Here is an 18,142-nt window from a genome sequence, read left to right as displayed (position 1 = left end):
TTACCAGAAACGTTTGGTTGACATTATTGCTGTTCAAGGGTGTCATACCAGTTACTGAAAGCTAAGGTTCGCATACAGTCAGCCCTCCGCATCCGCGGGGGTTTGGGTCCGGGACCCCTTGCGGGTACCAAATTCCGCGGATGCTCAAGAACCTTATATAAAATGGCATAGTATTTTCATACAACCTACGCACATCCCCCTGTATATTTTAAATCATCTCTAGATTACTTATAATACCTAATACAATGTAAATGCAGTGTAAATAGTTGTTATACTGTATTGTTTAGGAAATAATGACAAGAAAAATAAGTCTGTACATGTTCAGTACAGACACAACCATCGTAGCTCTTCTGGGAACGCTGACGCCGCCTTGCTTTGACCACGTAATTGCTTTTTAGGAGCGTTTTTTCACAGAAGCAAAGGGTGCACACAATACAAGTAGCAACCAAATGAGGCGTGAGGCAAACAGTGCTCAAACAACGAATACTGGAGAGAGAACTTGCGTTTTTTTTTCTCAATCCTGATCCGCGGTTGGTTGAATCTGCGGATGTGGAACCTGCGGATATGGAGGGCCAACTGTACTTTTTTCCAACAAGTATATGTAATATTGGATAATTTTTCTCAATAAATAAATGAGCAAGTAAAATGTTTTTGTGTTACTTAATTGGGTTCTCTTTATCTAGTTTTAGAACCTGCATGAAGATCTGATTACATTTTAGGTCATATTTATGCAGAAGTAGAGTAAATTCTACAGAGTTCACCAACTTCCTAGCATCACTCTCTGTTACCTCAGGTTCTATTGATCATCACTTTCCATCTACATTTTCTGGATATTGGCTCTTCAGCCATAATAGCTCTGAACTTTCTGTAACCCTTTCTGGTTTAAGCAATTCTATTCAAGCTCATTCTTCTCTGCAATGATGACAACCGTTAGTTTATTCCTAGAATTGTTCAAATAAATGTTTTCTGCACCCTTCCTAAATTGCCATGTCCAAATGACACATAACTAGTATTTTAATAGTACAGTTAGAGTCATGACTTGTGATTTAAATTTGAAGCACATTCTTGGTTTGTTCTTAAACTTGGATGTCTTTGTTCAAGAATTAGAGTACAATGGTAACATTTTGATAGTAATAGTATTATGTTAGCTACCTGGAAAGCAAACCAGATTAATTTAATTTAAATGTGAATAATAAAACTCAGAAAATACTTAGATTTCTTTTGTTTTTTCTTAAATATATATAGTTGAATCCAGAACTCTTACTCAGGAAGCCTGTGATGTTTCTCCCACACTAACTCAAGCGATGGAGGCTCTGCAGGATCGACCTGTACTCTACAAGTTAGTATTATATTGTTTTCACCATATTATTCTTTACCAAGGCAAAAATAAAGAGAAAAAGGAATGTGCTTTATAAGAATTGCATCTTGTCCTGATCTGAGGAGTTTTATATTACATCAGACTTTCATCAACTAATCTTGGCTTGAATTTGGATGGTATAGTGTGTCATCTTCCACCTCTGTTTCTTCACTTCTTCCTATAATTCATTTTCTATTGTCTATTACTTTCTTGTCCAGATCCAAAATTTTAATGTAAGCTGTTGTGGAGGATTCTTTGATCATTTATATTGCAACGTGCAATTGTAATTCAGAAGCTAAGTATACAGCGAAAGTTAGTTAAATTCTTTGGCCTTGTATCTTTGTGCAGAACAATAGCTATCCTTGAAGTGGTGAAAATCTCCATCTGCACTTCAGTCTTTGAAGTTTCATGTTAGACCATAAGACATAGGAGCAGAATTAGGCCATTTGGCCCATTGAATCTGCTCCGCCATTCAATCATGGCCAATCCTTTTTTCCCCTCCTCAGCCCCACTCCCTGGCCTTCTCCCTGTAACCTTTCATGCCATGTCCAGTCAAGAACCTATCAAGTTCTGCCTAAGTACACCCAACAGCCTGGCCTCCACAGCTGCCTGTGGTAAAAAGTTCCACAAATTCACCACTCTCTGACAAAAGAAATTTCTCTGCATCTCTGTTTAAATGGCTGTCCCTCTATATCAAGGCTGTGCCCTCTCGTCCTGGACTCCCCACCATGGGAAACATTTGCCTTTCCACATCTACTCTGTCTAGGCCTTTCAACGTTCAAAAGGTTTCAATGAGATTCCTCTCTCATCCTTATAAATTCCAGCACATACAGACTCAGAGCTGTCAAATGTTCCTCATATGAAAACCCTTTCATCCCTGGAATCATCCTTGTGAACCACCTTTGAACCCTTTCTAATGCCAGCACATTTTTTTTTTTAAGATGAGGAGCCCAAAACTGTTCACAACACTCTAGGTGAGGCCTCACCAGTGCCTTATAAAGCCTCAGCATCACTCCCTGCTTTTGTATTCTAGACCTCTTGAAATTAATGCTAACATTGTATTTGCCTTCCTCACCACTGACTCTAACTACAAGTTAACCTTTACGGTGTTCTGCACAAGGACTCCCAAGACCCTTTGCATCTCATATTTTTGGATTTTCTTCCTGTTTAGAAAATAGTGTGCACATTTATTTCTACTACCAAAGTGCATAACCGTGCATTTCCCAACATTGTATTTCATTTGCCACTTCCTTGCCCATTCTCCTAATCCATCTAGGTCCTTCTGCAACCTACCTGTTTTCTCAACATTACCTGCCCCTCCACCAGTCTTTGCATCATCTGGAAACGGCAACAAAGCCATCTATTCCATCATCTAAATTATTGATTTACAGCATAAAAAGAAGTGGTCCCAACACCGACTGCAGTGGAACACCACTGGCAGCCTACCTTGTCTCTCCGGTACAATGTGTAACCTCGGACATTTAGCTCCCAACTACAACCATCCTTCAGCCACGATTCACTGATGACCACAACATCATACCTGACAATCTGTAAAAGTGCAGCAAGATCATCCACCTTATTGAGATATAACACTTAAGAGTATTATATTTGCTACCCTTTTTCATTCTGTATCCCTAATGCACTGATACTCACCCTAGCTGCAATTATGTCCTATCATCTGCCTGCCCATCCTGACAGTCTGACTACACAATATCTTTGCTTTTTTGCCATCTATCCTGTCCTGAGTCCCTTCACTCTGGTTCCCACCCCACTGTCAAATTAGTTTAAACCCTCCCCAACAGCTCTAAGAAACTTGCCCACAAGAATATTGGTTTCCCTTAGGTTCAGTTGCAACCTGTCCCTTTTGTACAGTGATCCAAGAAACTGAAGCCTTGCTCTCTGCACGAGCTTTTCATCCATGCATTAATTTGTCATATCATCCTGTTTCTACCCTTACTGGCACATGGCCCAGGCAGTATTCCTGAAATTAGTACCCAGAAGGACCTGCTTCTCTAAATTCTCTTTTCAGGACCTCTGCTTTTCCTTCCTATGTCATTGGTACCAATATGTACCAAGACATCTGCTGCTCTCCCTCCCCTTCCAAAATGTTGCAGACATGGTCTGAGACGTCCTTGACCCTGGCACCTGGGAGGCAACATAACATTTGGGTGACCCGTTCACGTCCAAAGAATCTCCTCTCTGTTCCCCTGACTATTGAGTCCCCTATTACTACTGGTCTCCTCTTCTTTTCCTTCTGCACCAAGGACCTGTGCTCAGTGCCAGTTAACCTGGTCTCCTTGGCATTCCCCTGGGAGATCATCCCCCTCATCAGTATCCAAAACAATGTGCTTATTATTGAGGGGAATGACCACTGGGGTGCTCTGCGCTAACTGCCTATACATATTTCCATTTCTCCTGACATTCACCCAGCTATCTGCCTCCTCTTAACTTAGGGGTGACTACTTCCCTGTAACTCTGATCGATTATCTCCTCACTCTCTTGTACAAGGCAAAGGTCATCCAGCTGCTGATCCAGATCCATAACACAGTCTTCAAGAAGCTGCAGACTGATGCACTTCATGCAGACATAGTTCCCTGGGAAACTCTAGGTATTCCAGGTCTCCAACATCCAGCATAAAGAACACACAACAGCCATTTGCTACACTAGGTACAGCAAGAGAAAGCTTACCCAGGGCCAATGCCTCTTTCTTGTTGAAGCCTGACACTCCTACTCTCACCACTGACCTACTCCCAACAATGGCAGTCCCGCTCTTCCCTTCTGTCCCTTTAAACAAGCGTCACCAACCTGCGAGAAACCTCATTGCTGTGGCCTGCTCTTGCCGCTGATTGGGCTGCCGGAATGAGCCCAAATGCCCACAAAGGTCTTTTAAACAAATGTCATTGACTTGTGAGAATCCTCATTGCTGTGGCCTGCTCCTGCTGCTGATTGGGCCGTTGGGTTAGCCTGACTACTGTCTCTGGAAATGTGAAAAGGGAAGGAAAATTACATTTTTAAGTAAACGAGCAGACTATTTCCTAAGAAAGGCACCAAGCACAAATGAATATTATTTACCTACATGCATTTTTAAGAAAAAAGTTAAGAAAAAATACTATATGCCTTCATTTTACAATTTATATCTTATCATTTTGATTGTTGTAGAAGAAAATTGAAGCTGTTTTCTTCTTTACTAAAAGCTTTCAGTAAAGTAAGGATCAAGTGATTGAAATCTTATGAAATTTATTAGCCCAGATTCCATGCTTATAATATTGATGGAATTATATGTCATGATACCAAGAAACTACTATCAAAGAATCTAAAACAAGAAAAAATCTTCAGATGCTGGAAATCCGAGCAACACGCACAAAATGATGGTGGAACTCAGCAGGTCAGGCAGCATCTATAGGAAAAAGTACAGTCGGCATTTCGGGCCGAGACCCTTCGGCAGTTCTTTTCCATAGATGCTGCCTGGCCTGCTGAGTTCCTCCAGCATTTTGTGTGTGTATCAAAGAATCTAGTTCATCAATTTATTACTTGGATGCTGTCTTGCAACATTTTCCAATGTTAGTATCCAGAAATGAGAAAGTTAATTAAAAAATGAACTAATTTAATCTAAAATACTGTGTAAGAATCTTAATTTTGTTGTTGATCTCTATAAGTGAGTTTCTAATCGTATATTAGCCCATAACTGTTGCCTAGCAAACTCACTGGCCCTAATGAAGTATTTTATACATATGGCATGTAATTATCCCAAAAATATTTCATGATGTAATAAATTTTAAAATGATACATCTGTATTTCAATTATCATTTGAATTTTATGTATATCTCCTAAGTTTTGTGGTTTATAAGATTTTTTAAATATTTTGAGTTTTTTTCTTATTTTGCTCACTGTCAGAATTCTTCAAGATGATTAGCTGCTCGGCTGGGTTGCTTGACATGATAGATATTGATATTCTGACTCTTGATAACAATTACACTGGGAAAGGGCAATTCCTTCCCAGAGGGTTCGTTAAAATGCAGTTTCCTCAATTTGGTAGTGAGTGCCATTGCTTCACCAATGGGCACAAAATCTGTGGAAAACAAAATACAATTAAGTTTCATGCTGTTGATCCCTGTCAGAAATGGAAAAGGGAAAAAATTAGTTAGGTTTATGTTGGGAGTTTCAAGATGGCGACGTAAACACCTGCCTTTTAGGCGCTCTTTATTTTTTCAACTATAATCACCCTTTAATTAAATCTTTTTGAATTTAATCATATGAGTTGATACTTTCGATTAACTTTTTTTTTTCCTAAAACTATATTTGATCTAATTCTGTCAAACTTAAAATGGCTACAAGCAAGAAATCGTCTAAGGAGTCTTTATCTATCGACGCAATTTCTAATCTTCTGGATGCAAAACTTGCAAGTTTGGAAAGCAAGCTGGAAAGTAAAATGGAAAGTAAAGCAACTAGTTTGGAAAGTAAACTGGCAAGTTTGGAAAACAAGCTTACCATGAAAATGTCTGAACTTGAAGGAGTTGTTAGATCGCTTGATAATAAGCTTCAATCGCAGGCATCGGATATTCAGCGGCATGAAGATAAGCTTACGACTCTTGAAAAATTAATTTGTGGAAAAGTACGTACAATTGAAGCGCTGGACAAGAAGATACAATCGACTGTTAAAACAGTAGATCAGTATTAGTTTAAAATTACTGATCTCGAAAACCGATCTCGCAGACAGAACTTGCGAATCATCGGGTTTCCCGAAAAAGTTGAGTCCAGTGATTTAACTGAATTTTTCTCTAAATTACTGTGGGAAATTTTCGGTGGTGAAGGTTTGCAAGCTAAACCTGTTATCGACTGCGCTCACAGAGTTGCGAGGTTTTCGGCTACGAGTGTTAAACCACGAGCGGTGATTGTTCGCCTTCATTATCCTCGGGAGAAAGAGCTTTTAATTCGATTAGCTCGTAAAAAAGGTATGATTTCTCACAATAGCAATACATTTCGAATTGTTGAAGATTATTCATTCGAAGTAATGAGAGCGAGAACCGCTTTTAAACCAGTGATGGCAGAGATTCACTCCATTGGACTTAAACAAGCTTTAATGTATCCAGCGAAGCTTAGAATTGCGCTGAACGACAACAGTCAGCAATTTTTTAACACTCCGGAAGAAGCGAAGAAATTTGTTGAAGAATATCGATCTTCTAGTCCAACTTGAACTATGTGTTACGTTGAAGATTTTTCGGAGAGAGGATGCCATTTCATTTTAAGTTTTAACCTATGAAGCTGGGTTATAACTTCTTATCCTGATCTACGGTCTGTTTTTTTTTTACTATCATCATTGTTTATAGGTGCTCTTTTTAATTTTTATAATATCTTTTTTTTATTCTTTTTTCTGTTTCGGATATGTACGTTTATATTTTGTAATAATGATTTACTTTTTTTTAAAGATGTCGTTTCTTTTTCCCGTAAGACTTTGTTTTCTGTAAGCATTTATTTGTTTGCCTGTACTTAGAAATGGGACGAAGGTTTTGGATTTTTTGGTCTTTTTTTTATATATTGTAGTGTCTATTAAATCCCTTTTTTAATCCTATTTTGATAACTTTTTTTAATTTTATTAAATCTCTTTTAATAGGTTGCTGAACTTACATTTGTATTTTGTAATATGGCTTTTCAAAATGTCGTTTCTTCTTCCCATAAGCCTTTGCTTATGAAACGTCATCTTTCTTGTATTTGAATATGGAATTTTTTTTAAAGGTATATTACACTTTTAAATTTTAATGTTTATACTTTTTTTTATTAATGATTGTTTTATTATATTAGTTTTCTCATTCTGACTGATATATATATTTTTTTTTGCAACCCTATATTTAAATCTGGGTGTTACATAGTTTTTTTTTAATCTTTTTATGGAGCTGCCATCTTGAAATGGGGGTAATGTTAGTATTAGATTATGCGCCTGCCGCTTGGCTTTCTTTCAAAGGGTGGGGGGAGGGGGGAAGGATCTTTTTTCACGCTTTTGATTTTTATTTTTTTGCTTTTAGTCTATGGGCCGACTTTAAATTATTAATATTGTTGAGGTGTCATGTTCTCCGGTTGCTCCTGAATCAATTTTCCTTCTTCCTGAATTATGGGTTATGTGTCTTTGTAACCTTTTATGATATACACAACAAATATTGGCATGATGGATAAATCTATTAACTTTATTTCTTGGAATACTAATGGTTTAAATCATCCGATTAAACGTAAAAAAATATTTAAAGTATTCCATAGATTGAACGCTAATATTATTTTTGCACAGGAGACCCATATTAGGAGGGAGGATAATCAGCGTTTTTTTAGGTTCTGGAAGGGTCAACAATTTCACTCGAATTGTACCGCCAAAATTAGGGGTGTGTCTATTTTTATAGACCCCTCAATTTCGTTTACACATCATGAAATTATTTCTGATCCACAGGGCAGATTTTTGTTGATAACTGGTTCACTTTTTAGTCGAAAAGTTGTTCTAGTTAATATTTATGCTCCAAACTTTGACTGCCCTGAATTTTTTAAACGTTTATTTACTTCCCTTCCTAATCTAAATGAATATATGTTGATAATGGGTGTTGTTTGAATCCTTCGATGGATAGATCTAAACCTATCCGTACTCTTCCGAATAGATCTGCCTTACTTATTAATTCTTTTATGGTTGATTCGGGAATCACTGAAATATGGCGGTTTTTGAACCCTAAAGATAAAGAATTTTCATTTTTTTCACATGTATATCATAGCTATTCTAGAATTGACTATTTTCTTATTGATCATCGGTTATTAACGGATGTTATTGATTGTAAATATGATTCTATTACTATTTCGGATCATGCACCTTTGAAGTTATCTATTAAGATTTCGGACTTTTCCAATAATATTAGATCTTGGAGACTTAACGCTACTTTGCTTCAAGACCCAGAATTTATCACCTACATAAAACAGCAAATTGACTTGTTTTTCTCAACAAACTATACTGAAGAAATCGACAGAGGAATACTTTGGGATTCTTTTAAGGCTTTTATCCATGGACAAATTATCTCATATTCCGTTGGTAAAAGAAAACAAAGACATTTAGATATTGCTTTATTAGTGGGTAAAATTAAGGAAATTGATAAGATTTATTCCGTGACTCCTACCAAAGAACTTTATAAGAAGAGAGTTGAGCTTCAAATGGAACATAGTTTTACTATTATCTTCTTCAATTGAAAATCAATTAATTAGGACCAGGACTCAATTCTATATTCACAGTGATCGAACTGGTAAACTGTTAGCTAATCAATTAAAAGCTATTTCGACTAAGCGACAAATTATTAAAATTCGTAAACAAGACGGTAATTTATCTACTGATCATAAAGAAATCAATAACACTTTTCAAGATTTTTATAAATCTTTATATCAATCAGAATTTGATGGTGACCTGTCCATGATGGATAATTTTTTTAACAATTTGAATATTCCTAAACTGATAGATGAAGATCGTAGCTTGTTAGATGCTCCTATCTCTATGGCCGAAATAGGAGAGGCTATCTCATCAATGAATTCAGGGAAAGCTCCTGGCCCTGATGGTTATATTGTAGAATTTTTTAAAACTTTTTCTTCTTTGCTTTCCCCTTGGTTATGTGAAATCTTTAATGATGCGTTTGCTAAGAAGAGATTACCTCAATCTTTTTATGAAGCTACTATCTCTCTAATTCTTAAAAAAGATAAAGATCCTACTTTATGTGCATCTTATCGCCCTATATCATTATTAAATGTAGATTCTAAGATTCTCACAAACATTTTAGCCATTAGATTAGAAAAGGTACTATCACAGATTATTTCAGAAGATCAAACTGGTTTCATTAGGAATCGGTATTCCTTTTTTAATGTTAGAAAATTGATTAATATAATTTATACTTCATCACCCACAATCCCAGAATGTGTTATCTCATTAGATGCTGAAAAAGCTTTTGATAGAGTTGAATGGACATACTTATTTAATACATTGAGAAACTTTAATTTTAGTCCCAACTTCATATCATGGATTAAATTAATATATCATAAATCTGTTGCTTCTGTTCTTACAAATAATTATAGATCCTTTTTTTCAATTATCTCGTGGTACGAGACAAGGCTGTCCCTTGAGTCCTTTATTATTTAATATCGCATTAGAACCTTTAGCCATTGCTATTCGTGAATCTCCTAATATTTTTGGTATTACCCGTAATGAGAAGTTATACAAATTATCACTTTATGCTGATGACTTGCTGTTATATATTTCTGATCCTGACAGGTCTATTCCCGCTATTTTATCCTTGTTGGCTCAATTTGGTAGCTTTTCTGGTTATAAACTAAACTTGGATAAGAGTGAATTATTTCCCTTAAACGCACAAACTTTATTGAATGACAGGATACCATTTAAAGTTGTTACTGATAACTTTACCTATTTAGGTATAAAAATTACCAAGAAATATAAAGATTTATTTAGACTGAATTTTTTACCTATGCTTCATCAAATTCAACAACTTACTACAAGATGGCCTCCCTTATTCTTACCATTAATTGGTGGGATTAATGCTATTAAAATGATGATTTTACTGAAATTTTTATACTTATTTCAAGCCTTACCAATTTTTATTCCTAAATCTTTTTTCGATAACATTGATTCAAAAATTTCCTCATTTGTATGGCAAAATAAAAACCCCAGGTTAAGTAAAAAGCAATTACAAAAATCTGAAAAAGATGGTGGTTTAGCTTTACCTAACTTTAGATTTTATTATTGGGCAAATAATATTCGTAACTTAATGTATTGGAAATTAGATTTGGATTCACTACTGCGCCCGCAGTGGGTAAATTTGGAATGTAACGAGGTAAAGGGATATTCTCTATTCTCTGTTCTTGGTTCTTTTCTTCCTGCTGATTTAGTTAAATTCAATAAACAGATATCTAATCCTGTTATCAAACATACATTACGAATTTGGTTTCAATTTCGTAAGTTTTTTACTCTGAAAAACTTTGTTCTTGATAGCCCTATCTTACTTAATTTTTTTTTCAAACCTTCCTGGACTGATCAAGCTTTTAGCATACGGAAAAGGAAAGGTATAAAATGTTTTCGTGATCTTTTTTTTGAAGATACTTTGATGTCCTTTGACCAACTTTCCAACAAATTTAAATTACCTAAATCTAATTTTTTCAGATATCTACAAATCAGAAATTTCTTACATAAAGTTCTACCATCTTTTCCCAATTCAACTTCAGTGGATTTTTCAGATTTGATTTTTACCTTAAACCCTTGTCAGAAGGGATTAGTAGCTTTTATTTATAATATGATTATGAAGATACAACCAGAAATATCAGATAGAATTAAACAAGAATGGGAAAAAGAACTTCGATATAATATTTCAACAGATAAATGGGAAAAAATTTTACAAATGGTTAATTCCTCTTCTATATGTGCTAAACATGCTTTAATACAATTTAAAATTGTACATAGAGCTTATATGTCTAAAGATAAGCTTGCTCGATTTTACTCTTATATTAACCCTCAATGTGACAGGTGTCATCTAGAAGTGGCTTCATTGACCCACATGTTTTGGTCATGTCCCACTTTACATAGCTATTGGAAGGACATATTTGTTACCATTTCTCCTATTTGGAATATTGATTTACAACCTCATTTTATTACTGCAATTTTTGGTATACCAAATGAGGATGGTATTCAGTTTTCCCCTTCAATCAGACGAATGATTGCTTTTGTAACATTAATGGCCAGAAGGTCTATATTACAAAACTGGAAAGAAGTAAATCCTCCTACCATGTCTCAGTGGCTTTCCCAAACTATTTCATATCTAAGTTTGGAAAAAATCAGAAGCACTATTTTTGACTCATCAGTCAAATTTGAAGAAACTTGGGGACCGTTTATTCGGCATTTTCATATGAATTAATCTGACCTTTTCCAGACCTTCTTTCTGCTTATTCTTGTTCAGGTATGGAGTTCCGGAGTTTTTTTTGACACTATCACATACTTATAAACTGTTACTATTGCCCATGTTAGTTTAGTTTAGTGCTTTTTTTTATCAATATACATTTTATTTTACTTATTTTTAATTCTTTTTTCTTTTTTGACGATTATTTTTGTTTTTTTTTTCATATATAGCTATACAGACTTGATTGAGTAATGTACTTTTCTCTGTTGATGTTTTAATAGGATATTATTATCTTATTATCAATGTAATTTCAAGTCTATTGTATTCATAACCTATTCATTATTATGTTATGTTTTTCTTTATATATATATGAAACTTAATAAAAAGATTGAAAAAGAAAGAAAGGTTTATGTTACAGGGAAGGTGGGGAAGTGTCTAATTGGTCCACAGATAAAATAAATGAATGGTACTGCAAAGTAGCTCTGTAAATGAGATAATTTGGAAAGCTTATTTGTATAGAATATCTACTCATTTAGGATTTGAAATACTAATTTATTTCACTGTTTTTCCATTTTTCTGTCATTGATTTTGCATGTATTTATCAATCTAGCTACATACTTGATGAATTTGGAACCGCAAGGAGGAGTGCAGTAGTTCGTGGTTTTATAGACGCTCTCACCAGAGGTGGACCTGGTGGAACTCCTCGGCCAATTGAAATGCACTCTCATGATCCTTTAAGGTACGCCATTGAATGCTCATCATTCTTTCTGTTGCGATAGTGTCTTCTGAAATCCAATTTTGCTTAATTTTGTGTTTTCAGGTATGTTGGAGATATGTTGGCATGGTTACACCAAGCAGCTGCTTCAGAGAAAGAGCATCTTGAAGCTTTGCTGAAGCTTGTAACTATGCAAGGTAATTGTCTCATTTAATTTCTTCCGTGGGCTGTCCACATTGAAAATTTCCAGAAACTTCGTATAACCGGTTCTCTAAAATTTAACGACACTTCAAAGCCAATTTCTATCAAAAACTAAACAGAAGAGTAAGAGCAGAAATTTCAGGTTGTATACTATATACATTCTGTTATTAAATGGAACAGTTGAATATTGTACAAGCTAATTTGCTTTTACACTGAGGTTTTTGTTGTAGCCATACTTAATTTCAGGAGAAAAAGCTATACATGGTTGTCCTATTAAAATGACTGAACAAAAATCAAAGGGATCTTGGTCTTCTTTACTATCTGCAGATAAATAAGGAAATTATAAACAACCGATTCTCAAGTAGAAGACATAATGCACAGAACAGAACTGTACAAGAATGAAGAAAATGTACTCTTATGTATTCTAATGTGTCAGGGCTTCCCTAATTTCAGAATCTATCATGTGTCCATGTTAGTTTGTTGGAATATTGACAGTGCCAGAACTGTAAATGTCAATTGCATTAGGGAAGCTATGTCATAAGGTAGAACGAGGAGCAATCACAGCATCAGAAAATATAATAGTTGCAGTTTTGCATTTAAGAATACTAGTGGGCCCAAACTGTAATTTTAAAATCTAATCTGTGTAAATTCATAAACTGATAAAACACTGTTTGAATTTGGATTTTGAATTATTTGTATTTTCAGTATTATTTCAAGGAGTATGTGCAAGTCTCAATCACTGAGCAGACTCAGTTCATTTAAATGTATGTTTGGTGAGGAAACCTATCATTGTGACTTGTCCACAGCTGTTATCCAAAGTGAGCTGCATGACTTTCTGTAGATTGGCTTTAATCATTTCGCAAAATCAGGTTCAGATTTCTCTTCTGAACCAGTTTTATTCTATATTTACCCTCATGTCATTTGCACACACCAGCCGTGTTGTGAAAAAGGCACAACAGCGCCTCTTTCACCACAGACGGTTGAGGAAGTTTGGTGTGGGCCCCCAAATCATATGAACTTGCTGCAGGGACACAATTCAGACCATCCTGACTGGCTGCATCACTGCCTGGTATGGGAACTGTACCTTCCTTAATTGCAGGATTCTGCAGAGAGTGGTGCAGACAGCCCAGCACATCTGTAGTTGTGAGCTTACAATGATTCAGGACATTTACAAAGACAGGTGTGAAAAAAAGGCCCAGAGGGTCACTGGGGACCCAAGTCACCCCAACCACGGTCTAATCCAGCCGCTACCATCTGAGAAACGGTACCACAGCATAAAAGCCAGAACCAACGGGCTCAGGTACAGCTTCTTCCACCAGGCCATCAGACTAAATAACACACGCTGATTTGAGTGTATTTCTATGTTACATTGATTGTTGTACTTATTATAAATTACTGTGATTGCACATTGCACAATGTAAAGCTTTTTACTCCTCATGTACGTGAAGGATGTGAATAAGAAAGTCAATTCAATTCACTGAGGCAAACTCATACTCAGTACACTAGGTGGCAGTCTATATTGGTCATTCTAAGTGTAAGTAGAAATTTCTATTTTAACAAGTATGGATAAGATTGAGTAAGCTTTCTCATGCAGACCAGTAACTGCTTTATTTTTATAATGAAACATTAAATGATATGTTAAATCAAAGAATTACATTTTTTAAAATTAGGAATGTTGTTGTTAATCAAGTATTCTGTCAGAGCCACTTGGGTCTGGAGGATCAATAATTAATTGATGAGACCTAAAACAGAAAGTGAAGATCTGTTTGCAGCATGAGATTTATGCAGGTGGTAAATAGATTTAAAGTTTTTAAGACCTGCAAGTATTACATGTCTGTACTTTTATGTAAAGCACAGGTAGATCTATTTTAAAGGATAATAAAAGTTCATAATTACTATATTTTTTAAAAATCTAATTCTGCTATACCCATCAAAAAGAGTTCTGATTTTAAATGTTGTTGTAACATTTATAAATGTCACACTTCCTTCAGGCTAATCCTGTGGTATCAGTAATTGGGAAAGCTCCTCTTAGTTGCTGGTAGTGGTACTGTTAGTGGTAAGGGTTTTGTTAGTTTTAACCAATGCTGCATAAAAAAAGCTTATTGAAGCAATTTGATTATTCATACTACCAAACTGTAATTGAAAAGTTAATTACGATTAGAAAGTGCGAATAGATCTTGCGATCAAATGATGGTCAGTATAGTGTTGATTTCACTATTAACACTAAAAGAGAATTCTAGAAGAAGTCCTCTTTCCGGAATTTTGCCTTATTGACGATTGAAGTGTTTTTGTGGTAGCAATGAGGTTTCTGATTTCGTCATGCAAAAGTGTGCTTTTGTAATAGGAATGAGCAGCTTGGTTAAGCTATACCTTTATGTAAAGTAGAATGTTTATTATTACAGGCGTGGACGAAAATATTCAGCAAGTAGTAGGACATATCACTGAAGGAGTATGCCGACCTTTAAAGGTACAGACTGATTTATTGGAATTTGTTCTGATATTAAATAAAAATGCAGTCACATACTTAAAATTTGGTGAAAATATTAGCTTCATGATGCCTTTCAGTTTATCCATACAGATGGGAAGCTCATCTACCTTGAGCCTCCAACTATAATTGAAACAAAAGTTACTACAGTTAACTTCATGATTCCTGGGGTGAAGAAGAACTGTAGGCAACATTTCCAAACATCTGTTTCTAGATGTTTGATAGGATTGAGGCAGGAAGTATGTTCCAGATGTTGGGAGAGTCCAGTACCAGAGGGCATGGATTGAGAATAAGAGGTCAGTTATTTAAAACAGAGTTGAGGAAGAGCTTCTTCTCCCAGAGAGTTGTGGAGGTGTGGAATGCACTGCCTCGGAAGACGGTGGAGGCCAATTCTCTGGATGCTTTCAAGAAGGAGCTGGATAGATATCTGATGGATAGGGGAATCAAGGGATATGGGGACAAGGCAGGGACTGGGTATTGATAGTGAATGATCAGCCATGATCTCAGAATGGCGGTGCAGACTCGAGGGGCCGAATGGTCTACTTCTGCACCTATTGTCTATTGTCTATTGTCTATAGATGCACAATGAGAATACCAGATTACAAATACAAGAGATTGTGCAGATGCTGCAGATCTGATGAGGGACCAGTTTACTTTTGCATTTGAATGGTGTGATAGGAATCAGAAATTGGATATGAGAGCATAAGTGAGATCATAGTAAACTTGTTTGTAAGGCAATAAACAACAAAGAAGATGAAATCTGGAAGTCAAGTCAGAATCACATTCAAGTTTATTATCACCGCATTATATGACATTAAAATTGCTGTTTTACAGCAGCAGTACACTACAAAAACACAAAATTACTTTAAAGATATAAAATTACACCTTGAAAAGAGAGAGAACCTTGAGAAGAGAGATTGAAGTAATAAAGAACTAGAAGATACTATCAGCTTAATTTCTTGATTAGCTAGCCAAATGGTGGAATCAATTTTCTCAAGAAAGGTGAGTTTTAGAAAATTAACCTATATTAATTAAATGGTTATTGAAAATAATATGATGTGAAGCATAATCCTTGAGGAGCAATTGATGCAAGTTTGCTAGTTGATTCTGCAGCAAAATACCAATTCTAGCTGTAAGGAAAATAGAAAATCTGTCCACTTAGCTTTTGCTCTTTCAAGGTGATTAATGCGTGAAGTTAAGTAGTCTGCCTGATCACTTGGCAAGGATATGCTCTGAAAGGTTAAATGAACAATGAGAGGAATCAGCTTGTCATACAATGCATTAGTGCTAATCTTAACATCTGATAAAGGGAATCCCCATCCAGCACCAAAACAGTAGACTTGAAGTTGTGCCTCTTAAATTCTTTTTCTGTCTGTAAACATACTCTCATTTAGACCTTGTGTTAAATTAGAAAATAGAGATGTAACAGGAAGAGCCTGCATGCCCATCCAACTTGTGTTTCATTCTTTGATCCTTGCATCTCAAGTACATTATCATCCTGTCCTTGTGTCCATTGTTTCCCTTAGGGCCCAAACATTTTGTGTACTTAGCTTTGAATATACATGGGGTTTCTGTACAGAAACACTGACCTTTGACTCACAACATCAACACTGACCCTTTTGCCCCTTTACACGTATCCTGCTTACCAATTTTACCACCTTATCTTTATGTGCCTTGCCTCTTTAAATGTCTGTCCAAATGTCTCTTAAGTAATTATTACTGATTCCACCATCTCATTGGCATGTTTCAGATATCAACCGCTCTCTGTATTTTTTAAAAAAACCGTCCAGAACATCCTTGTATCTGGAGTAAACATCCACATCCGCCGGAGAAAGGAACTCTGAAGGTTTACAGACCTCTAGAGTGAGAATAGTTTCTTCTCAGCTCACACCCTGAACTGAAATTTTGCCCCCATTTCCTAATTCTTCATTCATAAGAAATAGCCTCTCAGCAACTCTAAATTCCTCACAGGATCTCTGAAGTTTCAGTAAGATCCCCTTATTCTTTTAAATTCTAATAAATTCAATCCTGGAATCAATTTTGTAAATCAATGTTGCACCTTCACCAAGTTAAATATATTCTTTAGGTGCAGACACCAAAATTCCAGTTGTACAATACTGTAGAATTGAAGATAAATTGATATACTGTAGCTCAATTTAAACAAAGGCCAACAAAAACATTTGCCTTCTTAACTGCTGTTCCAGCCAGAATCCCTTTGTGAATTGTAAGTTGTTGGCAGTGCTAAAAATAGTCGTATTCAATTTTGTTCCTCTTTTTAATGCAATTGTTTAATAGTTTTGTCTCTGCTGACTGCTCAGCTGCTTAGTTCAGTTTTTCTGACAAATAGAATACCTCTTAAATGCTGTTATGCTATTCAAAATGGCAGTGAATAGTAGTTGCAGGTCTATAATGAAAATAAAACTTTTAAATAATTTGATGAAATGTAATAACTTTTTAATTAAATCACTTAAAATTAGTTTGAATTCAGACAGTACTCATTGCAAAGATAATCTGATGGGTGGCAGTATGAATTCACTAGAAATGTATTTATCTGATACGTTCTTTGTTAATGAACTTCAGCAGTTTTGAAATAAATGGAGCAATGGTATTAAATATTTGAGGAATGGCAGGTGCACGTCAAAACAATGCCTTTCAAATCTTTTTTAAAATAGATAATACTGGAAGAATTTGGCAGATCATATTGCAAATGTGAGAGAGGAATTCAAGCTAATATATTAGATCAGTGACCTTTTATCAGAACCAGAAAAAGTTGGTGATACAGCAGGTTCTTGTACAAATGCACAGCCAGGACAAGTGAGAAGGGAAAGAAAGCTCAAGAGTGTTAACTGTGGAATACAAAAACGGCTGATAATGAGCTGATCAGAAGAAATAAAATAGAAGGTAAGTATAGGATTAGCAATGCAATTGGGCTAGACTGGACTGAAGGCTAGCCTGCAATTCCATATAGAAAACAGATAGCAGGCTACCCTACAACATCTTCTTGAACAAGAGAAAATATGCAGATGCTGGAAATCAAAGTAATACACACAAAGCCCTGGAGAAACTCAGCAGGCCAGGCAGCATCTATGGAAAAGTGTAAACAGTGGACATTTCGGGCTGAGGTCCTTCATCGGGACTCTTGGCCTGAAATGTCAACTGTTCACTCTTTTCCAAAGATGCTACCTAGCCTGCTGAGTTCCTCCAGCATATTGTGTGTATTACAACATCCTCTTGATTTCTTGACATCAATAACAAATGTCCTTTGATGTTTTATTTTGGATCTCCAGGATTTTCTCTCAGTGCATTGAGTTGGAGGTTTAGAAGATGGACAAACTCAATGAGTTTTGACTAGGCCTCCCATTTATAATGTAATTCAGATTTGTATATTTAGGGGAAAAAGTTCAATAACATACATTGTTTAGACATGATCTTGCAACCTATGATTAGAGTTGCTGATTGATTAAGCAAGTTGC

At 35.7% G+C, this 18,142-nt stretch overlaps 1 protein-coding gene across 1 annotated transcript in view; it reads left to right on the top strand.

Annotated features, from left to right (window-relative positions):
• cog6 (component of oligomeric golgi complex 6) overlaps positions 1-18,142 on the top strand; it is a 100,912-nt gene that overhangs the window by 63,577 nt on the left and 19,193 nt on the right. Inside the window, exons 8-11 of the mRNA XM_059964028.1 lie at positions 1,246-1,339; positions 11,879-12,007; positions 12,089-12,180; positions 14,587-14,651. Coding sequence (XP_059820011.1) covers positions 1,246-1,339; positions 11,879-12,007; positions 12,089-12,180; positions 14,587-14,651 — 380 coding nt within the window. The remainder of the gene's footprint in view (positions 1-1,245; positions 1,340-11,878; positions 12,008-12,088; positions 12,181-14,586; positions 14,652-18,142) is intronic.

Source organism: Hypanus sabinus, chromosome 3, assembly GCF_030144855.1.
Source record: "Hypanus sabinus isolate sHypSab1 chromosome 3, sHypSab1.hap1, whole genome shotgun sequence".
In the NCBI taxonomy this organism is placed as follows: domain Eukaryota; kingdom Metazoa; phylum Chordata; class Chondrichthyes; order Myliobatiformes; family Dasyatidae; genus Hypanus; species Hypanus sabinus.
This window is presented reverse-complemented; position numbering and strand designations above follow the sequence as displayed.